This window comes from Melanotaenia boesemani, chromosome 5 (genome assembly GCF_017639745.1).
Source record: "Melanotaenia boesemani isolate fMelBoe1 chromosome 5, fMelBoe1.pri, whole genome shotgun sequence".
NCBI classification, from domain to species: domain Eukaryota; kingdom Metazoa; phylum Chordata; class Actinopteri; order Atheriniformes; family Melanotaeniidae; genus Melanotaenia; species Melanotaenia boesemani.
Genome location: NC_055686.1, coordinates 26,949,391 through 26,976,680, shown reverse-complemented (window position 1 = coordinate 26,976,680; position 27,290 = coordinate 26,949,391). Strand labels below are relative to the sequence as shown.

General features: G+C 39.9%; 2 protein-coding genes across 8 annotated transcripts in view; both read left to right on the top strand.

Moving 5' to 3' along the window:
* Positions 1-27,290, top strand: part of LOC121639986 (Fc receptor-like protein 5) — a 907,115-nt gene that overhangs the window by 471,886 nt on the left and 407,939 nt on the right. The window lies entirely within an intron of this gene.
* arhgef11 (Rho guanine nucleotide exchange factor (GEF) 11) lies at positions 21-26,992 on the top strand. Of its 7 annotated transcripts, XM_041985575.1 has the most exons (43): positions 21-131; positions 1,267-1,331; positions 1,839-1,874; positions 3,508-3,599; positions 3,685-3,789; positions 6,275-6,324; positions 6,419-6,476; positions 6,585-6,784; positions 6,896-6,967; positions 7,073-7,180; positions 8,041-8,089; positions 8,292-8,329; positions 8,445-8,537; positions 8,805-8,873; positions 8,981-9,085; positions 9,236-9,334; positions 9,490-9,532; positions 10,535-10,631; positions 13,438-13,560; positions 15,568-15,591; positions 15,765-15,891; positions 16,880-16,973; positions 17,345-17,374; positions 17,531-17,663; positions 17,751-17,957; positions 18,133-18,180; positions 18,457-18,605; positions 18,720-18,860; positions 19,689-19,765; positions 19,859-19,984; positions 20,105-20,222; positions 20,302-20,450; positions 20,527-20,602; positions 20,684-20,866; positions 20,969-21,050; positions 21,147-21,224; positions 21,312-21,367; positions 21,470-21,619; positions 21,735-21,971; positions 22,269-22,388; positions 22,507-22,817; positions 23,761-23,893; positions 23,989-26,992. In XM_041985575.1, exons 2-43 carry the CDS (start codon positions 1,297-1,299, stop codon positions 24,036-24,038), a joined length of 4,371 nt encoding a protein of 1,456 aa, XP_041841509.1. In that variant the 5' UTR covers positions 21-131; positions 1,267-1,296; the 3' UTR covers positions 24,039-26,992. The 7 variants fall into 7 exon arrangements, with proteins under 7 accessions (XP_041841509.1, XP_041841513.1, XP_041841511.1 ...); XM_041985579.1 differs by lacking the exon at positions 1,839-1,874; XM_041985577.1 differs by lacking the exon at positions 1,839-1,874 and adding an exon at positions 3,212-3,226 and having other exon boundaries at positions 21-1,331.

Below are 27,290 nucleotides of genomic sequence, written 5' to 3'. Positions count from 1 at the left end.
TTTGTGCCAATGATGTTTGAGGACATGGTGGTGGATCAGCAGTCAAGACAGCAAGATATCAACACAGCTGACACCATTATTCTAAGAACCGGGACTACAGATGCAACAAAAATATATAAGCGAGGGAGAATGTAAATATTTTTTTTTATTTTTATTTTTCTGGCTTACCAAAAGAGCAACGCAAATCCCGAGTTACAGCTGTGTTTTTGGATTGAAGACCAAGGTGGAGCTCTCCTGGAAAGCTTTCAAGCTAACTCGCTAACATGCAACTTTGTGTCTGAATTTGAACGAAACCTGGACTCTTGGATATCTCCAACTGGGAATTTACACAGACTCCGACAGTCTCGACCATTTAATACCAATTTATTTGCATGTAGCTAAAGCCATTATGCACTTATATATTGCATACATAACCGGTTAGCGAGCTAGCTCGTCGACTAAGTGGTCCAGCTATAAGGCGGGGACGCGGGTCTTAGAGTCGGCGTGAGTGCTAACGCCATGCCGCTGGTTGAAAGCGGCCTACTTTTAGTGCTAACTTCAGCAAGCTAACGTTGGCTGGATGTAGCGGCCCAAATCAGATTGTAGTTAATTAGAAAAGTCACATGGGCATCAGCGTTAAATTTGAACACAGTAGGTGCATTACCACAGGAAAAAGCGAATAAAATCAGCTTATAGGGGATTATGTAGGTTAGCACATCTGCTGGTAGCTCCGTATGTAAACAAGTCCGTGTGTGTGAGACTGGTTTAGGGTATCACTAAATATTGAAACTAATCCTCTGTCGCTATCTGTATCTTAGTTGTGGGTGTTGAAGTGGTTGCTTTGACCTTATCACTTATTGAATTTGGCTTACGCTAACGTTAAAAGGCATGGATGTTGTTGACCTGGAGCACATTGAGACATATCAGCCCTTCATTCATGATTGATGACCCCTGAGAAAGCAGACTGTCTTTATCCATTTTCACTAAAGCAAAGCCACTACATTAAACTGCTAAGCCTTTCTGTTCTACAAACATTTATCTACTTACAGGGAGGATTTAGGTGTTAGTTTTAGCAGCACTTTCTTTTAAAATCCTACTGATCTTACTGGAACTACTGGTGTGGATGGGAACATGAAGGACACTGTCTGATCTGAACCAGTTTCCAAGTAGCCTGAAGATCTGATCAAAGCACAACAGAGAGCTCCATTGTGTGGACTGCAAACTGAAGAGGAATGAGATGGTGGGGATGATAAAAGAGGCCCACTGACAGCGTTTATCCCACACTAGGAAGCAGAGGAGTGTCACAGGGCTGCAGACATGAGTCTCCGCCAGCCCACCTCTACACTGGACAGGTAGGAGCTTCAGCCAGGTCATTCTCGTTATTAATGTATCTCAGCGCATTGCATAAAAATGCAGCACTCCCAGGTTAGATGACTGACTTTATCGGCTGTGGGAGAACAAGTCAGACAGGCTGATGTCTGGGTTGATAAAACTGCTTTTAGGAAGGAAGGGGGGAAATCCTGTTTTTATACTGTGATATTTTTTATTTCAAAACAACTTAGAGCAGCCAAGTTAACAGTAAGTCCTGACATTTGTTAGAATTATCTATATTTGTTATCAGATTTCTCTCCGTCCATGTGTCTAGCACTACCAGTCTACTGAAGTTCGTGTTTGTTACTGTTGTCCATCCCCACATTGACTGTGTATCCCTACACTGTGTTTGATCACCTGTGTGATGCACCTTGGTCTTTATCATGTGTCTTTCCTGTCTTTCCTTCTGTTCACTGTTCTCCTCTGGTGTGTACTTATGTGCGTGTCCACCGCATCCCACTGCTGTATCTGTGTGTGTCATGTGACAGCAGGGCAGCCAGTAAGAAAAACGGCCACCTGTTCAGGTAGGAGAGCTACCTGGTGATGGCTGGTGTCAGGGTGTGGGGTGTTAATGGCATCCATGGGTTGTACGGCTGTGGTAGCAAATCCCTCAGTGGCTGCTCAGGTTATTTAACAGTGCTTTGGCAAAGTAACCATCTAACACATTAGTCATGTTTTTCTGGATAATTAATGCATTATATACACCTAAGATGTGTTCGAGCTCATGGGGCTGTATTGATTTATTTTTATCCTTACAAATGGTATTGATTGTATTTACAATTAAATTAATTTAGCTGGATTGGATTAATGAATTCTTTGTAGCTTATCATACTCAACCTACCTGGGCAGTATAGGTGTAATGTGATGTCAAACACACATTTAGATTAGCAGCACAATAATTCTTTTCATTAAATTGGTTAAATATATGGAGATTGGAGTAAAAGAGCATCTAATGACCCCTTTCAAAACAACCCTGTGACATCTTTGTTGGTAAATATATCACAGTAAGAGAGCCTGCTTGAATTCAGTTTTAATTCCCTCATAACAGCATGACTTTGGAAGTTTGACCATTGTCTGTGAACTGTAAAGCAAACCAGGAAATCAAATATATAATACTTCTGTGGTTATTAATGGAGCTCTTTTTGAGGTATTTTAGAATCTAGCATTGATGCTTGCTACGGAAGATTTCATGAGCAGCAAAAAATTTAAGATAACCACATAAATTGGCAAACGACAGAACATAATAAAGCCCATGCTTTATTATGGAAAAAAGTAGTTTTGATGTACAGTAAAAATACAATAAAAAAGGACTGTTTTACTTTGCAAGGACAATAGTTTTTTTCTGAAAGACAAAAAAAAATATGTAATATAATTTTAAAGTGATTTTCTTTTTAAATTAGACACCGAACACTGTTACTGCATATATAAAAAAATATATGTATATTACGTGAATAACCATAATATGGATAAAAAAAAAAAAAAAAACTGAGCATGTTTGCAACTCATACTGGTGCTCAAACATTTTGTTGCCATTCCTTAAAAAGAAAAGTAAAACATGAGACTAATGTTGGCAGTCAGGGGTCCTGACAGAGGTCCATCATATTAAAGCTAATTGTTATTAGCTTATAGCTGAGGTGTTACACTGTGGTTTGCATCACACACCTTTAAATCAATTCATCCTGTGAAGTCATGGCTGCTTTCAGTGTTTACAATCTGTAAGTGTGTAAAGGGCATGAACAGGGTTTAGATAGTTTGTCTCCCTTAGTTTCTCTTTTAACTTCATTCTGAATGTCTCTCTTTTCTCTGTCTTCCTTTTCCCTTTATCTGTTTTTCCTCCCTTCCTGTCATGCTCCGCTTTCAGCCCTTTCGCTGCTTGGTGAGTTTTCCTGTCTACTGCTTTCTTATTGCTATTTGTAAACGTATCCCCTCACTGTTTCTGCATCCCTCTTCTCTCATTTTCTGCTTTTCTCTATAAGCCTCACTTCTTTCTTTTCCATGTGTACCATAATTTTTTTTATCTCTAGTTTATTGACCTTCCTTTTCTTTATATATTATCCTTGGAGCTCTGCTCTTGCACTCCAGACATCCTTTCGGATTCCTTTCCTAATTGGTCTGTGTATACCAACCCACTGCCTGTTTCTCGTCCCTCCAACGTAGGCTCAGCAGTCTGACAATTGGAGACTCGGAGCGCAAATCCTCAGCCGGCCAGCAGAGAGAGCAGATTGCAGACATCATTACTGAGACTACAAGTAATTTTGACATCCTTTGCTGCCTTATTTATTTAAATTAGATATCATTTAATGTCAGGCTGAACTTTTACCTCCCTGTCTCCAGGTCCTGGTCTGGTCCAGCGATGTGTGGTCGTGCAAAAAGACCAGCTTGGTTTTGGCTTCACAGTGTGCGGAGAGAGAATCAAGCTAGTGCAGAATGTCCGACCAGGTGAGACATGGGCACAGTCAATGTGTTTAGCGAAGATTTTTATCTACAGGTGCTCGTAATAAAATTAGAATATCATGAAAAAGTTGATTTATTTGAGTAATTCCATTCAAAAAGTGAAACTTGTATCATGTAGACATTCATTCCTCACAGACTGACATATTTCAAATATTTTTTCTTTTCATTTTGATGATTATAACTGACAACTAATGAAAACCCTAAATTCAATATCCCAGAAAATAAGAATATTGTGGAAAGGTTCAATATTGATGACATCTGGTGCCACATTTTAATCAGCTAATTAACTCAAAACACCAGCAAAAGCCTTTAAATGGTTTCTCAGTCTAGTTCTGTTGGTTCCACAATCATGGAGAAGACTGCTGACCAGACAGTTGTCCAAAAGACGACCATTGACACCTTGCACAAGGAGGGCAAGACACAAAAGAGGCTGGTTGTTTACAGAGCTCTGTGTCCAGACACATTAATAGAGAGGCGAAGGAAAAGATGTGGTAGAAAAAAGTGTACAAGTAACAGGGATAACTGCAACCTGAAGAGGATTATGAAACGAAACCCATTAAAAAATGTGGGGGAGATTCACAAACAGTGGACTGCAGCTGGAGTCAGTGCCTCAGGAACCACCATGCACAGATGTATGCAAGACATGGGTGCCAGCTGTCGTATTCCTTGTATTCCTTGAACAAGAGACAGCGTCAGAAGCGTCTCGCCTGGGCTAAAGACAAAAAGGTCTGGACTGCTGCTGAGTGGTCCAAAGTTATGTTCTCAAATGAAAGGAAATGTTGCATGTCCTTTGGAAATCAAGTCCCAGAGTCTGGAGGAAGAAACGAGAGGCACAGAATCCACGTTGCTTGAGGTGGAGTGTAAAGTTTCCACAGTCAGTGATGGTTTGGGGCGTCTTGTCATCTGCTGGTGTTGGTCCACTGTGTTTTCTTAGGTCTACGGACAACGCAGTCGTCTACCAGGAAGTTTTAGAGCACTTCATGCTTCCTGCCGCTGACCAACTTTATGGGGATGCAGATTTCGTTTTCCAACAGGACTTGGCACCTGCACACAGTGCCAAAGCTACCAGTACCTGGTTTAAGGATCATGGTATCCCTGTTCTTAATTGTCCAGCAAACTTGCCTGACCTTAACCCCGTAGAAAATCTCTGGGGTATTGTGAAGAGGAAGATGCGACACGCCAGACCCAACAATGCAGAAGAGCTGAGGCCACTATCAGAGCAACTTGGGCTCTCATAACACCTGATCAGTGCCACAGACTGATGGACTCCATGCCACGGCGCATTGCTGCAGTAATTCAGGCAAAAGAAGCTCTAACTGAGTATTGAGTGCTGTACATGCTCATACTTTTCATGTTCATACTTTTCAGTTGGACAACATTAAGAAATATTCTCATTTTCTAGGATATTGAATTTGGGGTTTTCATTAATTGTCAGTTATAATCATCAAAATTAAAAGCAATAAACATTTGAAATGTGTCAGTCTGTGAGGAATGAATGTCTACATTATACAAGTTTCACTTTTTGAATAGAAATTACTGAAATAAATCAACTTTTTCATGATATTCTAATTTTATGACGAGCACATGTATTTCCCACAGGGATTCTGCAACAAACTACCATTAAACATATTTTTTTTTCTCCTTTTTTAAGTATTTTAGATCAGATTATTTCTTCATCCAGCTGTGCATTTCATGGATTTGATGCAGTGCTGTCAAATCATGAACTATTATAAAACACTTCAGATCACGTATACTGAGCTTCATGTGACGGAGATAGCCAGCTTATCTAATTCAATTTGCTTTTGACTTTCAGTCATTGCAAAACAAAGATAACTGAGATTAAACAATTGTTGTGCAACATTTAGTTTCACAATGACACAGCAAAGTATTTTGTGTGTTTTTGCCTCCCCTAAGAGCTCACTCCCTCACCTGGCTGATAGAAAGCAGTAAAAGAGAAAGTAAAAGTTGTGAAAAGTTTGTTGTTGCATCCTGTCTGGTGACATTCATGCAGGTCTAAAAAAATTACAATATTTTGTTTAGTTTTATTTGAAAATGTACTTTATTTAATTTTTTATGAAGTTGACTTCTTTTTCCAGAGTTCATAGAAATCCTCTTTTAAGAACCCACAAGTTGCACATGTTAAAGCCAGTTAACCAGTTAACCAGTTTCAGGTTGAATCATTGGTTGTATTTGGAAAAAGTCCAAAAAACCCTAAAACTATCGTCTCTGGATTGTTGTCTAAATAATGACCAAATGTGAACTGGTGACCTGCCCCAGGTGTACCTGCCTCTCACCTGCTAGTTGCTGGGATAGGCTCCAGCTTCTAACAACCTCTGAGTTGGACTAAGCGGTACAGAAAAAGGATGAATGAATGAATAATGACCAAATTAGCCAAGATAACCCACATATAACCCTCCTATGATGTGTGACTTCTTCTTCTGTGCGAGTTTGACTGTGTATCTGTCCTCAGGTGGTGCAGCGGTCAAGGCTGGGGTTCAGGAGGGGGACCGGATCATAAAGGTTTTTACTTGTTTCTGTTGCAGACATTTGAACTGGGAGGTGTTGTTCTCGTCCTGTTTTAAGCGTGTTTCTGTCCGTGTTTTGTGTCTTTCAGGTGAACGGCTCGTTGGTGTCATCTATGTCACATCAGGAGGTGGTGAAGCTCATAAAATGTGAGTTTAAAAGATCTTGATCTGTGTTTGACTGCTTCAAAACGGTCTGATTTTACTTTGATTTGTCCCCTCTCCTTTATTGATTTGTTCTTTTTTGTCATCTCAAAGCTGGAACATATGTCGCTCTTACGCTACAAGGACCACCCCCATCAGCCGCCTCCTTACCACTGGAACCCCTCCCTACTGACCTCACTCCGAATCAGAGAACATCTCTAGGTAGCGAGGCTCCCCCACCTCCACCTCCACCCTTACCGTCTGGACCGAGCAGCGGCACTTCCCAAAGAATCACAGGACCCAAACCACTGCAGGCGAGTGACGACTCAAGACAAGAAAAATAAAGTTCTGATTTCTGAAACGGACTTTATGAGGTTAGAATGCATTCTTTGCTTTTTGTGTGAGAAACATGTTTTTATTTGTAGGATCCAGAAGTGCAGAAACATGCAACTCAGATACTCAGGAAAATGCTGGAGCAGGAAGAAGCCGAACTGCAGGTGTGTGAACTCACACACAAACCGGCTGAGATGTCCCGTTTTCTATTCCATTTGTTGTGTGGCTGAAATCCGCCATTGATGACCAGAGCTTGACTGATTTTGCAGGGCTTGATGGAGGAGCAGCTGAAGAATCCGTCGCCATTGCTGGAGGAGCGGATTGAAAGCGCCAAGAGGAGAGCACACCAAGTCAGGGTCAAGATTCAGCAAGACCTGGTGAGAAAATCTGTCTGTTGAACTTTTTCTTTTTCTAGTATAAAGCATCAACCTTCTTGATGATAAAATTACAACCAAAGAAAGGTAATTAGTCAAGGCAAGAAGGAAATACTTATATTAAGTCGAAGAAATGGTTAATAGATTAAAAAATAATCTGAAGCATTATCTTTTTACCGCTGATCTTTGGCTTGGCTTATACAAAACATTATAATGTAAACACATTTCGCTGCTATAACAGCAGCTATTTCCCTGATTTTTTTAAAAGATTTTTTAATCCAATGTCAAATTTACGTGTCATGTTTCTGCTGCTGACTATAATTAATACGTGCAAACGTAATGAGCATTTAAAGATAGAACGTGTAAGAATTACTGACATGAAGTGGTAAAGATGGGCATAAAAAAAGACTCCAAATACCAGGACCAGTTGTGAATGGACGGTGGCTGTCAGTGGCCAAAATTCTTCTAGACATAAACATGTTTTTATCTGCATGTGGACCTCAGGTGTGGCAATGACTGCACTACAGGTAGCTACTCGTCGTTTTCTGTGCTTTATACAGTGTTACTTATCCCAAACGTTCCTATAGCACCTATCAAATAAAGCTGGTACTGCAGTTTTAAAAGTCAGAAGGTTCTCACTTTGTACACAGTTATTTGTCCATTCAGAGACACCGTAGTAAAAATGGTGGCATAAATATGACAGCTGATGTATGTAGACCAATGGCAAGTAGAAATGTCTCATTTTAGTAAAGTTATTAGACACCAGCAGAAACACCATTTTTGATAAAATATGAAATCTTTCACACTTTGATTTTTGATTTTGTTGCATGCTGCAGCTTTAAAGCTTTATTTTGTCTTTTTAGGAGGGAACACGATCAGAATCTGTCACAGGCTTCATCATTGCAGGAGAAGGTTTGTATCTGCATGTTTTTAAACTGAATTCAAATCCATATGATCTAGAGTTTAGCATGCATAAATCCTGATCTAATGAGTCTTTACAAAGGTAAAAATCTAGGTATGAAACCATACACACTTATAAATGTACATTTTTGTAGAAATAGTGGCTATACATACTGTAAGTTTATCTTTTTTTAAGCTTCCTGCTGTTTTACAGGACGACAGTCAGTGGATTCAAGTGAAGGAGACGTGGAAGTAAGTCTCAGTCTTTTCACAACTGGGTGAGACTAAGTGTGTTTACGCATGTGATGGTCCAGTCATTCCCTTCCCCTCATCCTCCCTCGCCTCTCCTCCTCCTTCTCCTTCCCAGGCCTTTGAGAGTCCCCACTCCTCCCCCTCATTTTCCTTCAGGACTACCCATCACAGACGTCAGAGCTCCGACACAAACCCCCTGTATGATACGGTGAGACTGCATCCTGGTTCTCAACAACATGGAAATGTTGTTTCCTTTTCATCTGGCCCTCTTCATGTCCATCTTGCACCATATTGATCTGACTAGCAGCTTAAAAAGGATGACAGACACAGAAGAGATCATCCGTCAGCTTATCTTCTTCATTTAAGCCTGAGAACTGCATGTTTGATTTATGAGTGACAGAAGAAACCTGGTGGTGTCTTTGAGTTTGTGGCCAGATGAGTTCTGGTTGTTGAAATCGGTTTGTGTGTGTTAAAGGGTGGGAAGGCCCAGATCATCAGCCCGGAGGAGGAAGATGAAGATTATGATGGCTATGCCTTTAATGAGGTGTGTTTCACATGTCGTTGTCAACTTCAGCTATATTTTCTTCTTCTTCCATAGCTACATCTTAGTGTTTTCTGTCATTATTTTCTCTTCTTCTCTGTTTCTTGTAGATGGATGGCCTGTTCCAGGACATCGAGTCATTGAAGTCACGACCAGCACACATGACCGTGTTCATGAGATACGTTTTCACCCAGCTGTTAGACCCCAACCCTCTGGTCAGCCTAGATTCATGGAAATGTGTAGAAACAAAGGGGATTACGCCCAAATCATATCCATACTTATATTGTTAAACAGTGTGTTGACACTTAAAGAAAAACTTTGCTTGGATTTACCTTCTAATATTTATGTTTTATTGTCTTTTCTAGCTGTTTTACTTGTCCGTAGAAGCTTACTTAGGCTCCAGTCCTAAAGATGCTCGGGCACTTGCTCCTCAGATCTGCTCCCATTTCCTGGACCCAGACGCTGTAAGTATTAACAAGTCTTCATTATTTTAATCTTACATTTTTATTGTGAGTTTTCCACCAGCATTATTTAGAACTGTACTTACTTACAGGTTTACCATCTTAATACAGAATTTCTAAAAAACCTTTTTTTTTCTTTCTTTCTTTTCTCCTAATAGCCTTTGAAAATCAAAGTACGAGAGGAGTATCTCACAGACATAGGTAAGAAAACCTAAAGCTACTGTACTTTCTAATTTGTTTTGTTTTGTTCGTGCGTTTACAGTCTTGTGCAAAAGTGTTGGGTGACCCAATATTTTTTATATTTTGCTTCCAAGCTGCCAAACTTTATTCTGTATTTCTTTTAAACTACTTCTCTTGGAGTGTTCTTGTGCAGTCGTTGTTAGGTTTCCAGGACGCTGGCAGGTAAATGGATGATCTGTTCCAGGACACTGAGTTTTTCAAGTTGTTTAAGTTGTAACTTTACTTTGTTACTGACCAAAAGACACTTCATTTACTACCAGAAAGATAACTAAATGATAATAACAATGCAATTTGTTACTTGTAGAAGTTGTTTTTGCAAAGAAGTGCCAAGAAAATATCTACAACAGATAAAACGGTATCTGAAAGTGAGAAATGGGTAAAAAGTCCAGCAAAGACCTGACACAGGACATTCAGATGACACATTTACCGTTTACAGAGGCTTCTTCAGGAATGGGCTCCATGGATGGTTTTTAAAACGCCGTTGTTAAGGATAGGAAACAAGGAGATAAAGCTGAGGTATGGACTGGACAGCACCAGTGGGTCTCCCCATAGCCTGGACTTTAACGTTAATGAAGCAGTGTGGGATCATCTTGACAGAAAACAGAAGAAAAGGCAGCAAACACCCAAAGAAGAGGATTTACAACTATTCCTGAAGACTAGTTAAAGTGACTACAAGAAAGTTTGTCTAAGAGGGTTTAGACTGATGTGCTCAGACCAAATGTTGACTGTCAAACTAGTTAAATTGTACAAAAGCTGTTTTTTTTTTTACTTTATGTGTTCTTGCATGTTCAATGGAATTTCTGGTTTCCTGTTTACCCTGTAATACATAAAAAATATGTAGGTGGCTCAAGACTATTGTACAGAGCTGTAAACACATTCAGTTGCGTAGAGCTCTCTTAATAGATAAATTTCATCTGTTTGTGAAGTTTGCAGCTACTGAAGTTGTGTCCATTGTCCCTTCAGAAAGCCGACTTCATGCCCAGGAGGACATCAGGGGACCTCTATCTGAGCTGCAGCAGCAGGTGCTGCCGGACATCCAGGACCAGATACAAGACTACAGGTGCATTACTCAACTACCTTTTCATCTGTATGATAGGAGGCCATGAATACTGAGATTTTCAGGAAACTTGGATTTTCTCTTTTACATTTTCCCATCCAAATAAGGTTGTCACAATACTAAAATTACAAACTCAGTACCGACACTAAGGATGGCGCTTGATACTTCATAGTATTTTTGGATGCTATAGAGAGGGGGGAAATGTATTATTCTTTTAATCAAAGTCAGACCACCACAAAAATAACATAATCCAAACAATACAACAAAAATATATGAATAAATATAGAAAGAGGCATTAACCATGTGAAATAAATGCATCTACAGCTCTTTTAGTTTGTGTCTTTGTATAGTCTGAACAGTTTTGTCAGACTCACTGTGGTGCAAAAATACAAAACTAAACAAAAAAAAAAAAGCTTCAGCCGCTAGTTAGTGTGTTTATTTACATAATTGTCCTTCACCATACTTAAAAATGAGATAAACTAAACAATAGAACAAACTAGTTAAAACGATCTACTTTTTAAAGCTAGATTAATTAAACATTAAAAAAGACTAACTTTTTAATAGAGCTGTCAAAAATAACCTGTTAACCACAGTAACTAATTTATGTAGTAACGCAAAACAAGCCCAATAATCCGTCATTTCTCTGTTATGACGGCGGGACGTGGAGACGTCCTGAGGCAAGACGAGACCTGCTGACTCTGGATGATTGAGAATGAAAAGAACATTGATGGAACCACACACGGGTGTTGTCCCCGTGGAGGATGAGGATGTTTTAACACACACTTTTCGCGTTGAGAGGGCTTCACACTTTTAATTTTTTTATTTTTTTCTCGTGTTGTGCACAAATGATGCTGGTCTAGTGGCTGTCTGGTTTTCTGTCTGCTCCTCCGTCTCCTGTTGTTTCGTTAACCATGGCGGCTGACGGTGATCAGCTGATCGGCTTTTCTGTCGCAGGTACCGTCTGTCTTGTAGAGTTTGTTTATTGTTCGGGTGAGAAGGGGGAATCTAGCAGTTCATGCTTCAAACAAACACATATTTTTACCCTAAAGTATTGTTTTTTGGCAGCACCCTTCACAAACAGTAAAGCTGACATCAGCTTTATATTTCTATATAGCTCTATATTTCAAATCATCAGTTTTTTCAGAGTTTCTTCAGCAATATCAGCTGTTTAACTTAATTTGTCAACATCTGGTGGTTTTATGACAGACATGATCACCATGTGATCATGTCTAGACGGTTGGTGAGATGATGCTGAATGAATTCTGCATTATGATCTAGAACATGGTAGAGATGATGCAGAACAACAAAAAGAAGTACATTACTTGCTGCATTTACTGACCTTTGGACATCTGAACATCTGATGTTTAACTTATCTTGCTTTTAATCATTTTAATGTAATTTATTATTTTATTGTGATTATGTGTTGATACCTTTTATTATTTTCTTAATATCTGTAATGTCTTTGTTTCATGTAAAGTCCTGTACATGAAATGTGCTATACAAATAAACTGCCTTGCCTTTCCTTGCACAAGGGAAAGTCAGTTAATACTTAGGTCAGTAAACAACAAGTGTTTAGTCTCCTATAAAACCAGAAAAAGTCGCTAAATTTGTTGCTACTCATTTTTTTAAACTCTCTGGGTTGCTAAGTTGACATCGTTGTAAACATTGGGTCCTCCAGGGGGATGCTGTAGGGGCAGGGCTGCATGCGGGTAGAGGCAGCTGGTCCCCGAGCTAATTAATAGCTAACTAGATACTAAATTTTAGAATCGATTAGTATCTGAGAAACTTTTTTTTTTTTTTTTTTTTTTTTTTTTAGTAAAACTACATCCAAAGAAGGAATCTGCTTAGAATATGAAATCTTTGATAAAGCATCTTGTGGATGTTTTTCAATAATGTCACATAGAGATAGTCTCTCACCAATAAAGTTTTTTTTTTTTTTTTTTTTTTCTGCCCTTCAAATGGCAGAAAGTTGAATTAAACATGTTGAATCAGCTGAAAAGTGTGTGTGACAGTGTTGGCTCTGCTGATGTTCCCGTGAGACTGTTGGGGTGTTTTTTTTATTTTTAGTCTTTTCCCAGTTTCAGCCTGAGAGCAACAATACACCCTTAAACTCTCAGAGCGAGTTATTCAGCATGTCCAGATGACAATATTTATTATATTTCCTGTTTGGATTCTTATGAAATGATTCCTTATTAGGAAAATTTGCCTTTCGCATCTACATGTTTAGAAAGAGTGACCCTGAAAATGAATCCATGCCTACATGACTATTTCTAAATAGTCCATTTTGTTTTGAAATATGAACAATAAAAGAAGGATTTCTGTGCCAACACGCTTTCATCTGAAGTTGAATCAGGTTTTAGGAAAAGTGCAGCTTCAGTGGTCTTAAAAGTAGTAAACAGTTTTATTAAATCTTTAGACAAGAAGACATTGTGCTTCTTTTTATTGACTTATCCGTTCTGATGATCCTGTTTATCGTGCTGTAGCGACAGTGACTGATCAGAGAAGAAATGTCAGGCTCAAAAGGTACTTCTGTACTCGCTCGCTGTGAGAAAGCAGAATTAATCACTTCTGGTCTTTCATTGCAGTTCCCTTATCACATTTTCTTTTCAAAGCGCTGACTCTCAGTGTGAGCTGTCACTGCAGGAAATACAAGCCAAAGTGATGCATAGCTCTAAGAAGCAGGACGAGGAGCCGTTGTAAATAAATCTTTCATCTTTTCAGACTTCTCCTGGGTGAATAATGTTCACAGCTCTGCATTTGCCTGGAGTTCGTAGTTTCCTGTTAAGCTTTGGGTTTGTGTTTTGAACAGGAACAAGCAGATGATGGGTCTTGGCTCTCTGTTTGGAGAAGGAGACCTGCAGCTCCTGGATGGAGACCCAGTCAAAGAGAGACAGGTGGTGGACAGACAGGTCACCGCTCTCTGGGAGATATTGTAAGTCTTTAACCTCACAGATGCTGCTGTAGCATCCAAACACTGTAAATTTGCAACAATTTTTTGTGCATGGTGAGAGCAATTTGTTTTAATTTATGGATAATCGGACTGAATTTTAGGTGAATTAGGTTAAAGCAGAAAGTTCTGATTGAAAATAGACCCACAACTCACAAGATTCCCACTGTTCATTTAAACATTTGTCTCTGGCAGGGTTAACTAATATACTAATATACTAACAGCTTTCATTAAAGTTTTTGTCAAATAATGTTTTTTTTTCCTAACAAAGATTAAAAAAAACAACAATAAAATGTATTCCCGCCTTCATTAATGAATAAAAACTAGAGGAAAATGTTCAATAAAATCCAATCACACCTAAATTACTGGTGTGAAAAAAAACAATCAGACTACATCTCCATGTGTGGTAAAGAGGAAGGCAAGCACGTTTAATAACTACCCCAGGAAGACGGTACGATTAACTCTGATATATTCTCATAAAACTGATGCAACAAAATGTCAAAGATGGAAGAAAGAGAAGAGCTGACTCATAAACATTTATATACGTGATGTAAAACAAAACAAGCTGCTTTATAAATTATGTGTAGCGACTGATATGAACATTATACCGATCTACATCAATTTTTTGCTGCCGCCATGTTTCAGGTCTTTCCTGAAACTCATGATGTCACGCAACCCCCACATGTTTCAAGCATCCACAGAAACCATGGGAATGAGTGTATATGTGCTTATTATCCTGTTGATCCAATGATGAAAAAGTTTAAACCACACCTCTCCATCGGATTGAAAATTCTTTCTGATCGAGGCCGATCGGATCAGCCGACTTGTTTACACAATGCATTTTTATTCTCATTAGACATTCAGTCGGATCAAAAGTGCTTCACAGTAATCATTTATTAGACACTTAAGAAAGAACATGTGGAATTGTTTACATTTGCTTTGTTCTGACAAGCAAAATTTCTTATTTTAACCATTTAAAGGTTAAAAAGAAGAAAAAGGGCCCCCATTTAAGGGACATTGACAACAGATGATGCAAGATTGTGTCAGAACCGTCATTTTAGACACTTCACTTGAGCTGTCTCTAATTTTATTCTGCTTCATTTTGTCGCTCTGTGCAGAAATAAGACATTACATTTACATATTGCACGATGACTTCATAGAAGTTAGAGCTGCAGCTGCATCGACCCAGACTGACATTCATATTCATCCTAAAAGTGTTTCTGTTCTAAACGAACATGAAACTTTCTTCATCTGTACTGTGTCCCATTTTCATTCATTCTTCACCAGTAACACATTCAAAAGTATTTAAAAAGCTGCTGTGGTTGCAGAGATAAAGTCAAAGCATTATGGGTGTGTAGCTTTCCGGTACTGACCTAAAACATGGCTCATGAGGAAAATGTTCACATGTAACTATAATGATAAAGTCAGACGTTACTATTTTGGTTATTATAACTAGATTTAAAAAAGTGGTTTAAGACTCTAAATAGGAGTAAGTTTTACATTATATTCTGCTTTAATGTCTACAAATAGAAAAGTTTTCGTATTGTTTTCTTTTACATGATGTGAACATTTTGTAGCTCAATATACAGAATTTGACTAAACTAAAAGACAATTTAGTTTTCAGGCTTTAACCAAATCAAAACTAGCTGTCAGAGTGAGTCTGATCACAAACTGATCCTTTACACACATACAGTGAGAGTGTTTGCCAGGGTTGCTTAGCAACAGGGTCACTTTTAAGAAGTCCATTTTATAGTTTATTACAAAGCGTCAGACGGCGCTCCTGAAGCTGTCATAACAAAGGTCATTTCCTGAAGCACAAACCCTGGAAACCACATGACATTCACCTCTTTGATTTTACTCCTGTCACATGACTGAAGCGCTACCTTCTGCCTCTAACACCTGCTTGCAGCTGGATTTAACTTTGATGAACTAAACTTTATGAAAAGACAAATCTACAGCGTTTTTATGCTTTTCTCTTTTTTCTTGTTTCAGATCAAAACATGAAGAAGACAGAAGGTAAAAGAAGTGTCTGTTTTTTACTAGTGAGATTTAATCTACCATCAGCACCTGTTAGAACGAGACTTTTCTTTATTTATTAGCCATGTTTGCTCTTCTGGTGTACACTCCTCAGCTCTCCCCTCCTGATGCTCATGTAGTTTTGTTTCCTTCTGTCTCCTCCCCGCCGTCAGTTCTCCTCTGGCATCAGCTGTGCTCCTGTACCTGCGTCATTCTGGCATCAAGCTCAGAGACTCCAAGGTCTTTCCTGGTCTGAGCACCGAGAAGGAGAAGTGGCTCGCTTTCTTAAAGACGAAAAAGGCAAGACAAACATATGTAGTCATATTGTTACTTTACCTGTAACAGTTTGCATAAAAATATGTTACCTTTTTATATGATTTTTATTTGGTTTGAGTACCCATGAGCTAACTCAATTTTCTTATTTAAAATTCCCTATACATGGTTGTATGGCTTGCTACTGTGCTACTATACCTCATAGCCCTCTAGGCGTTATATAATGCGTCACACTGATGTTAACAGGTGATCATGAAGATAGACCAATTAATCTGTTGTTATCTGGGTCGATTTTAATTTAATTGCAAAGCTGATTAACTTCTTTTTCATGAGAGTCCCCTGAACATGAGATACATGCAAAACTGGAGATCTTTGCACACACTAGGAAGCACCAGTGTTAGCATCCAGCCTATCAAACAGGAAAAAGCTAATAAACTCTACCAATCATTCGTTCAGACCCCAAGCAATTATACAGGCCTGTAACATAAACATGAGAAAAGAACTGTACACTTTAGAGCGCCTGCTAGCCCTGGGGAAGACAAATTCGGCCCTAGAGAGACACAGTTCTGCATGTTTCCCTGCTCTAACACACCTGCATCAAATTAAATTGATCCAGCTGCTCATCAAGTTCTGCTCATTGACTCGTTCATTTGAAACTGGGAAACATTGAAAACCTGCAGGACTGCAGCTTCCTAGGACCAAAACTTGCCTGCAACTGTGCTAGCTTTTGTAGTTATACTTGAAGAAGAGGTTAACAGATGGGTGTTAACCTGCTGTGTGAAACACAACACTTCTCCTTGTGTCAATCAAATTAGCCACACAGTTGCATCATATTCACATTTAAAGATACTTTAATTAAATGTTTTTCCTCTTTTATGTAAACCCAGTTCTAACATTATATTAGCATTTTTAATGTGATTGAGGAAGCTGTTAATTCCAGTCAGTAAATGAGAAAAAATCCTTGCAGGATACAAGATGAATGAATGTATGATGTGACTGGCTCGTCTCTCCACAGCTGACGGGGAACAAGAAAGACAAAGATGGAGAGGATAAAAAAAGAAACCCCATCCTGAAGTACATCGGCAAACCCCGGAGCACCTCTCAATCCAGTAAATTCAACACACACACATCTGTGCACAGAGCTGGGGAAGAAGATACAGTAAAAAATAAAAAATATACAGTCAATGATAACTCATCACTCTCCACACATTTATTCATGCGAATGAAGTCAGGCAGAGGTCAATATCTGCTGATAGTATGGACACAGCGATGCACCACATTAGAAAAAACATTCACACACACACACACACGTGACTTTCCCTCTCATTGTTTGTGTCAGATAACATTGACTTTATTTTTTTTTTTTTTTTGGAGCATTGTTTGCTCTGTTGTTGATTTTTAGGTTTATTTATTGATTTCTTGTGTTTTCATTGCGTCTTTCTCTGATTTATTGTCTTTTTGGTTGTTTTTGGTTTTGTAGCATTCCATGTCCCGTTGTCACCCACCGAAGGTACATCGTTTTTGTGTTTCTTCTTTCGTTTTTTCTTTGCTTTTTAGCAAATCTGCATTGAAGTTATTCCTCATTATATACAGCTCTGTCTGTTAATATTGGATATACTATTTTATTGTATTTTAACATGCAAAAATAAATAAATTGTCTGTACAGTTCGTCCTGGCAGTGTTAGGAACATCATTCAGCAGTTTGAGAATAACCCAGACATGCCAGGAGAGGAGGGCGGTGACTCTGCAGACCCCCAGCGGCTCTCCTCCAGCAGCCTGTGCGAGGAGGGCATGGACAGGTGGGGACTTACCCTCTAAAAGTGCCATCATCTGCTGGAGAATCAACTTATCGGAGTGATTCCTCTATCTGGCTTCTCTCTTAACAGTCCGGCGGTCTCGACGCGTCTGGCACGCAGCGAGTCGCTGAAGGCTCAGGGAGAAGGTCGCAGACGGGGCGTTGCTTCAGGAGCCGAGACTGTCCCCCGTTCCCGTAGCGACGTGGATATGGAGGACTGTGGGGAGGAGAGGGAGCAGTCAGGCCTCCGTTTGCTGCAGCATAGCGCCTCGTCGTCTGCGTCCAGCAGCTCTGCCAGGTAAAGATTCACAGTCAGGCTCCTTAAAGCGATTTTAGTTTCTGTTAACAGCTGGGAAGCTGCAGCCTGCAGGCAGGGGTCTAATTTTCTATCACTTAGATAAACACTCCCTCAAATTAACACTTTACACCCTTGAGTCTTTATGCCATCTTTCTCTCCACTCTTTTAAACTCAGGTCTCTAGAGAACCCTACACCCCCATACACCCCTCGGTCTAGACGCAGGTGAGTTACTGAGTTCTCCCCACAGAAGTGAAAGATGAGCACTAATTAGAAAATAAAGATGGTAGACACTTCAAATTTCAGCTTTGACTTGCTTCCAGTTAAGTGAACTTAAATGAAACATTTTTTTTCTGTAGTGGTTGTCTTAGTTTAAAACAGTAAGAAATTAAAAACCAGGCTAAAAATCCACATTCATGTCTGTTTTTCCTTCTGTCTGTCCATCGCTCCATCTCTCCGCTCACACCTCCTCCACTTGTGTGTTTACATATGAATTTGTAGGAGTGTGGATTCAACGTTAGCGCTGCTGCCAGATGCTGCAGCGTTGGAGGAGGAAGTGTGTGATGGTCAGAACTGGCAGGATACAGTTTCTCCTCAGCTGCTTGCAACACTCAGCCCGAGGGAAGTGGACCGACAGGCTGTCATATACGGTACGATTTGATTTAACAATCAAAGAATCATGAGACGTGAGAGTTGTAGTTTTATCCAGATTCTTTCCTTAAACATGCGCTGATATTAACAGTCCATTTCCTCTTCATCTGCAGAGCTGTACACCACTGAGGTGTCCCACCTGCGGACCCTACGGGTTCTGGACAAGGTTTTCTTTGAGAAGATGAGGTCTGTGCTGAACTCTGAGGAGCTGGCCTGCATCTTCCCGAACCTGCATCATGTCTACAAACTCCACGGTGAGTCTTCATCTCAGCCCTGAAGAGTCCAAAGAGTCTGTCCAATAAAGAGAAAAACACATTGTTGTGTCTGATGTTTTTAAATGAACATTTTCTGGAATTATTTTGATTAAATTAGCAAATAGCAAATTAAGAATATAAATTTTTCTTTTTGCGTTATAGACATGTTGCAGTTATATGAGTTAACATTAAATATTTTCTTTGATTATCAAATCATAAACGCCTGGATGAGACTAGCAGAATCCCATCTTTCATCATTAAATGTCACATCCTTTTCCAGTTTTATTTTACTTCACTTTGATGCCACTGTGTGCTTTATATTCATCTAAAAGAAGCTCAACAACATGCGGATTATCAGCAAAATGATGATGTTTAAAGGAGATAAAACTAGTAATGGCACAACAATACAATTAAGCTGTTAACTGGTGTTATTTCTATGAAAAGTAACTGTGATGGAGGCAGCCCTCTCTTTATTCTGGCTTGTAAGAGTAGTGTTTCTACTTCATGCTTGGTACGATGCTTTTGTTTGTATTTCGAGGTGTGCGTTGAGTCTGTGTGTGTTGCTAGGTACAAGACAATAACTGAAACTAATACTAAGAAAAAGTCATAACTGCCGTGTAACCTCAGCTTGCAGCTTTACAGAGTTAATATGTGCTCTGGGCCTTAACTTTGATCCATAAAGTCACGGTGTGTTACGGGGCTAATTTACTCCATTCAACAATGTTTCTCATTTCACTGTTCTTATATCAGCATTCACACCTGCTTTATGGTGAGATTTGGCTCCTTTTATTTATGTCCTAATGTTGCTTCTGCATCATTTCTTTGCAGCAAGTCTGTGCGAAGCAATGAAAAAGCGAAGAGAAACTCCCACAGTTCAGGAGATCGGGGATGTTATGCTTGCTAGGGTGAGATTCATATGTCGGTTTTTATTGTAGTGATGAAGATGTTTTTGTAGAATCTGTTTAGTTTGTCAACAGCGGTGTGATTTTTGCTTTTAGTTTGAGGGTGCAGCTGGGGAGGAGTTTCAGGATCAGGCGACGCTGCTGTGCTGCCAGCAGACTCAGGCTCTGGAGCTCATCAAGAACAAAAAACGGAAAGATCCGCGCTTCGCTCATCTTATACAGGTGCACACACACACTTTGGATAAAACACATTGAATGTTGGTTGCATGCTTCTTGTTTCTGCATTTTTGTGTTTGTGTGTGGTTACTGCATTTCTAACAGCTCTGATTTACTTTCACTCAGGAGTGTGAAGCAAGTCCTCAGTGTCGACGGCTGCAGCTCAAAGACCTGCTGGTGTCCGAGATGCTGAGACTCACCAAGTACCCTCTGCTGCTGGATAACATCATCAAACACACAGAGGGTGAGGAGTCAGGGCATCATAAGTCGTGTGCAAAAATTAGAACATCGTTTTGAAGAAAATGTGACTGTTTTTCCTGCAGCCGGTTCATCGGACCTCCCCGCACTTCAGCGTGCGCAGGCTTGTTGCCGAGGGATACTGCAGGTTGTCAACGAGGGCGTCAGGGAAACAGAACATCGTCAATGCCTCAGCCAATACCAGCGCAGACTGGACGCTGCTCCTCAGTTCAAGGTGAGGCAAGAGTTTAGTTCAGATAAAATTAAATAAAAAAAAAACTGTCTGAACTTGTTTTACTCCTTTATCTCAGAATCTGGACCTCACCACCAAGAGAATGATTCATGAAGGGCCTCTCACTTGGAGGATTAACAGAGATAAGCAGATCGGTCGGTATCGTTCTGGTTCATCTGCACAGTGTCGTCTTTTTGGTTTTATTTTCTTTAATCGTGTCTGTTTTCCTCTTCCAGAGATCCAGGCGCTGCTGCTGTCGGATTACCTGGTCCTTCTTCAGAGAGGCCCGGATGACCGGCTGCAGCTCCGATATCCATCCCGCTGGTTGGGAGGAGGAGGAGGTGGAGGCGGAGATAGCAAGACTTCATTCAGCCCTCTGGTGAAGCTGGACTCACTGCTCGTCCGCTCAGTCGCTACAGGTACCCTGAAAGTGTCTCTTAGAGAGGCAAAGTTTAGATTCTGGATATACATAATAATTTGTTTTGGGTCTCAAATCCTCCCACCTTGTGGTTTCTCTCCAGACAACAAAGCTTTGTACGTCATCAGCACCACAGAGAGGCAGATCTACGAGCTGGTGGCGGGGACGTCATCAGAGAAAAACAAGTATGCCCTCTCCTGTGTAATAATGGATTTTAAGCCCTGTTGCATACTTAAATGGTGCGCTAACTTTTTTATTTATTTTTTTTATTTGCTTTACAGCTGGAAAGATTTACTAGAAAAGACCATCTCCTCAGCTGGAGGCTCATCGCCTCTAATCAAGCACACAATGCCGCTGTCGTGAGTAAATGTGTCTTTTTCGTGATTTCAGCATAAATGTCTAGAATCTCTACATCCCTCCCACTGTCTTTGTCCTATTTTCTTTAGCTCACCCAGTCTACGCAGTGCTTCCCCCGTTTCAACTGGCAGTAATGTCTTTGGAGGTAAAAATCTCACGTTTCATAATCCTAAAATGTGGGCTTGGCTCAGTCTGCTAAATTACTTCTTTTTTTAAACTCCATTAACAACTGATTGAAATCCATTAGACACCTCCATGGCGGAGCAGTCTGATTCCACAGAGACTCATTCCTCAAACGATGACAATATCTCTGAAAACACCCCCATGGACCAATCAGGAGCTTTCAACTGCAGTGAAGGACAAGCGTTTGGTGTTGCAGAAGCTGCTTTACAAGATGGTAAACCCACAGCAACTAATGGATGATTTCCCATTTTTATTTAATAGTAAATATAAGAAGGATTCAACACTTAATAAGGAATTTTTTTCCGGGTGTGTGTGTGTCCTTCTCACAGTTGAAACCCTTCGGCAGCTCATATTGCGGGATCTGGAAGAAGACGGCTGGAGCCACGATTCAGACGACACACCCACCAACGAGACGACCAATGGAAGGAGCTCCTTCACTGCGAGACAGCGACCAGAGTCTCTGGAGACCGTCCTCAACTTCAGCACCAATGAATGGGACGCGGAGCCAGAGGAGGTTCCAACTCCTTCAGACTCGCGGCCGTGCAGCGTTCAGGTTGTGAGGAAAGGTAACGGATCAGGGAATTAGACGGCTGGTCGTCTTTACTTTCCAGCTGTGGCGGCTTCTCTCTTTGTTAACTGTTAACCCTTTAGATATTAAGTTGAATTAAAGGTGACTTTGTTTTTTAATTAAATCTCATGATTCTTTGCATGTTGTTTCTCTGCATGCTGGGACTTTTTTCTTTATTTTTTTGATTTGCTTGTATTTTTGACCACAATGACACCCTTGTTTCATCCTGATCCTTCACTCCTTTACGCTCTACATCACACTGTTTCTCTGTTGCACATCTATCCTTGGTGCATAGCTGTGGTTGCGGGTCCTCTTCCTCCTCCTTCCTGTTCTTCTGTCCCTGATGACATCACTGATGATGTCGGCCTCCCCTCCAATCAATCATCCAAGTCAAGAGGCAAGGCCAAAGCGCAGGGTAATGATGACCGCATTGGTCCAGTGCTCTCGCTTTTATCAAACGTGTACAAAACAGATGCAGCATGAATTCTGTAATCATAAAGAACTCGTTCACAAGTCCCATTTCTGTTCTCTAGGAAACACTTTCTACTTGGTAATGCCCACAGAGCAGGGCGAGAGCCTTACTGATGATATCAACGACCCTCCTACGCCCACCGCCACCAACTTCCCTCAGCCTCCGGTGGGAGTGATGACATTTCAGATGCAACCAGAGGAGGAAGCAGCCTCCTCTACAGAGTTCAACCAGTCAGAGACGATGCAGCTCGAACAAGAAAAAGGAAAAAAAGGCAGCCCATTGCAAGCTGCAAATCAGAATCATGTGATCAAAAATGTGGATGAGATTTTTCACACGATCGAGGGGTTGATGTGCAAGTTGCGCAAACTGAAGGTCAGTTTTTGTTTGCAAAGCAAGAAAAGCTCATTTAGTTTCTGAACCAACCTTTAACCCTTCATGTTCAGTGTAGATCAGTTGTTTTTTTTTTATTTGTAGTGGTTATTTTAGGAGCTACGCTGTTGTACTGGTCAGTTTATCACCTAAAAGTTAAAACAAAAATACCTACTTGAACATTAAAGTTTTACAAGTTAGACACAGTTTAATACAAACTATCGGTCAGATTATGTTACTTAGATTATCATTCAGGAGTCAGAGCTAACTCTTTGTTCCCAGTAGCTTAATATACAATAAACCAGTCATTCTCAACCTGGAGTCCTCAACGACCACAGGGGTCCATAACCAGCCTGTACAGACCCTGTGTGATTGTTAAAGTTAGGTTTATGTCCACATGAAGATAAGTTAAGTTATATCAAGTTAAGGTTTTATCGTTTGAACATTTCATCCTCATGCTCGTTTTTTAAACTGAGTGAAGTAATCAAGATTCACAAAAATCATTTCAGTAATGAAACAAATGAAACATGTTTCAGCAACGCCGTGCAAATGATTCATTCTTATTTTCAAAACAAAAGTTTTTTAAAGAACAGGACTCGACTGGAAGGCAGCATTTGTGATGAAAAGCTAGCCAGTGAGAGCATAAAGCCTGGTTTCAGCAGTTAGGAGCCACTGCTATAAAATAGTTCTTTTAGGTCCCTTTTAAATCATATTTGACATTTAAGTGTTTTTGTTTGATATTTTGTGCGCAAGGCACAACCTGTACGTCAGAGTCGGTCCCAATAGAGACAGAATCTTTCAGGAGGTGTTTTTCATTGTTGGTAAAACTCCTGCACTCAGGAGTTGTGTATTCATTTAGTATCCTATCAAAAGTTAGCCAGTATGTGCAGCACAGTGCTGAATATCTCTACAAGTGCTCTGATTTACATTTGTTTTACTGTTACAGGAAATTGAGAAGGCCCATCATCGTCTCCTGGAAACACTAAGAGAGTCCTCTGTCAATCAGGAGTCAGAGGACCAGCACTGTTGCTCGGCAACCGTCTCCAGAACACCCTCTATGGACCGCAGTTCAGGAGATGGTGAGTGTGGTCGTGACTTGGAATCATAATATTTTTCTTTCTTTTTTTAGTTCGAAATTGATGTTTTTTTTATTATTTCTTTTAAACCCAACCAGGGAAAGAGGGAAGTCCAGCAGAGTCCAAAATTCTTTCAACTGGATTTTGATACTAGCAGTCAGCTAATCTCTACCCTCCAACCCCTCACCTCTCATCTGTCTTTCTGTTGCCCTGGGATACCAAGAGGGTGATACGCCCCACCAAGGTTTCTAAGGTTCAGCACAGTTTCTGATTCTGCCAGAACCGACACTGAGGAAAAAGAATGAAGGAACAAAATAAACAGAAGACGAGTAGACTGGTGAGGAGGAGTTTAAAAAAAATGGAAAAGTGAAAGTGTAAAAAATGACCAAGTTGGATTTGTGTGAAGGAAAAAGTCTCGTATGTTCAGCTTCTTTTAAGAGCTGGTTGAAGGAACGGAGCAGGAAAGTGTTGAAATGTTAATTTAAGGAAATTTTCTGAGGGACCCGTCACCCCAGCACTTTACCCACGATGCATCTCTGTCACGTTCGTCTTCTTGCTGTGGACACATCAGGGACTGAAGGACTCATTCAGGCTACATTTCAACAGGGAGAAGGGTGATGCTTCGACCCCCGCCTCTCTACTGCTTGCTTTACACTAAGTTCACCTGTCACCTCGGCCGAAGGACTGTGTCTATAATATTCAGGTTATTTGCACTGCGTAAGGAAACCAATGTCTCACACACACTCACACACTCACATCATTCACTCATCTCAGATCACTGTGGTAGAAATACTATTTTTTTCCAGATACTTCAGCCTTCTTTTAAGCTAGAAGAAAGCTGTTCACCAGAGCGACAACATTATAAAGTTCAGGGTTTTTTTTCCAGTTTTAAATTTGGGAAACTACTGCTCTGTTTACTACTGAAATGCAGGCAGGTTTCATTTCAGCGTGTGATCATGTTAAGTAGTTGAGGTGAAGCATTTGGATGGTTTCGAGGCAAGAACATGCAGTGTTGAGTTTGAGGGAACGTGGATTCAAACAGAAACTTGAATTTAATTGCCAAATATCTCTCTGGCATCACTTGACTGCATCCCTCAGCCCTCTCCGCTGTATCGTGTAAATGTGTAGCGAACGCCACCGTAAATACTGTGAACCAGCCAGTGTTCCTGTCCCCTTCTGCAATCTTTACCAAGTAGTTTTTTCCATAAGAAGCTCCACAGGACAGAATAAAACAAAAAGCTAATTATGCTTAGTTTGGTATTTTGGCAAATGCAATCACTTTCATGCCTTTTCAGCCTCTTAAGTTTGCAAACAACATTGAAACGGGCAACGTAACCCACCTTTGAGCGCCTCAAAAGCTCATTATATCAACACATTTTATCCCACTTGTTCCTGGAGCTGTCCGACAAGCCAACACGGCTTCTAAACATGTAGCTTCCCTCTGTTATTTGGAGGTTTTTTTTGCACATATAACCCTAAGACATGACATTATTATTGGTAGCTCTGTAAATAAGAGGATTTTAGGACTTTTGGAAAGAACCTGTTTCTAGTCTTTGTTAAGATGTGCTATTATCTTCATAAACAGCTATCAGCATGTTAACATGCAGGGGTTGAGGGTTTTGGTACCAGAGGCTCACATTTGAGCTTTTTATTCATTTTTTTCCATGCAGGTAAACTTTGCAAATAACACAAAACACATGAGAAACTCTAAACCATCTGCTTTCATCAGAGGAGGATTCAGCTTTTGTAAATGTAGCTGTACAGGAAGTCTTGGCTCAGATCTGCTGACTCCACCAGAAGCCCATAATAAACCGGCTTCGCCCCCCATAGGCATACTGATGAGGCCGCTGCTTATCGGTTCTCAGACCTTTTATTTACCACAGACATGAAAGTGCTCTTCGAAATATTGGCATGAAATAAATTAACTAACCCGTTTTCTGGATTTTGCTTTTGGATTATTTATTATCCTTTTTGAGCATGTTTAACCAGCAAAGCCTGACACTAAAAACCAAGTTTCCTCAAACTATATCTCTCTGGTAGTTCTTTTATTACATACCAGGAAAAATATGCATTTAAACTGTTAACTTCTTTTGTAGAAGTGTATCTGTACCACTATATGTTTTTCCTTTGTTTTATTTGTTTTTATCCTCTTTAATTCTCAAAGTTTGGGAGAAACACTGATTTGATTTGAGCTGGTTTCAAGTTGATCAGCTTCTTTACCAGCTTGGAAACACAACATGCACCTGATCGCTCACACTAGCGACCTCTACCTGCGCTAAGAAAACCTTGTTTTCTGCCTGCTGGAAGGTTGTTAAAGCTCTGAGGAGGTGTGGTGAAAAATGAATGAAATGCAGCTGAAAAGCAGGCGGCTGACTTATCGCAGCTGATCCTGAATGAACTTGTAAAAGAATTTGTTAAACAATAGTTCTACCAAAGTCAGATTTCCTCAGAGGTGTCGAAGGGAAACACTTTCTTTTTCTTCATGTTTTGGCTGCTGATTTTCAAGCATCTCAGGCTCGGAGTAGTCGTCACACACTTCACGTTTTATTAATAATTCAGCACAAAAATAATAATCTGAGCTGATAGAATCAGCTTTTGCTTTTCTTAAATCTTTCCGAGCATCTCTTTATACATCCCTCCCTCTCAAATATATATTTTAATCTTCATTTTCTACCTCTAGACTTCCTCCTATCTTCCTTTTCTTACTTTAAACTTGTACACTAACATCAATGCTGTGGCCCCATCTGGCTATAAAAACAAACTTTAGTGATTCCTTTTTTTTTAATGTTGCACAAACAAAACTTCCCTGCACAGTGCAAACTACTGTATACATAAACACATCTTTATCATCTCATTGTCTTCTTTTTTTTTTTTTTTTTTTGCTCATGTGTAATATAGAAAGATCAGACCCACTTGTTTTATATGTTCATTTTTTTCTGTAAAGCCTTAGTCCTTATATTTGATTTTATTTTTGTAGATATGATTAAAAGGATGTATAAATTATTTTCTCCTTTGTTTTAAAAGTTGGTGAGACTGTTAGCTGCACAGAAGGCAAAAAAAAAAGATCTCATGTCAGATTTTGTGTGTTTTGTGAGATTAAAAGGAAAAACTGGATAAAGAAAATGAGTTGAACATGTTTTTTGTTGATTTACTCTCTGATCTGATTCTCTAAACTCATTTTAGCTGCAAACCAGTGAGTTCAGAGGAAGTTATCAGATCTAAATGATGTGGAATATTCTAGTATCTTCAGAGGACAGTGAACGTAGCAGAGGAACAGATTTTCTTTGCTTTCTTTTTCTAAAGAACTTAACTTTTAATTCACACATTAAACAGGTTTGCAGTGCAGCAGTTTTTCTTCTGAGGAACATTTCCAAGATCAGAAGCATCCTTTCTCCCAGTG

Coding starts and splice junctions, on each gene's coding strand:
- arhgef11 (XM_041985575.1), top strand. CDS start 1,297: ATGAGTCTCCGCCAGCCCACCTCTACACTGGACAG. Junction 16,974..17,344: donor CCGGAGCACCTCTCAATCCA/GTAAATTCAACA, acceptor TTGGTTTTGTAG/CATTCCATGTCCCGTTGTCA. Junction 21,620..21,734: donor AGAAGCTGCTTTACAAGATG/GTAAACCCACAG, acceptor TCCTTCTCACAG/TTGAAACCCTTCGGCAGCTC.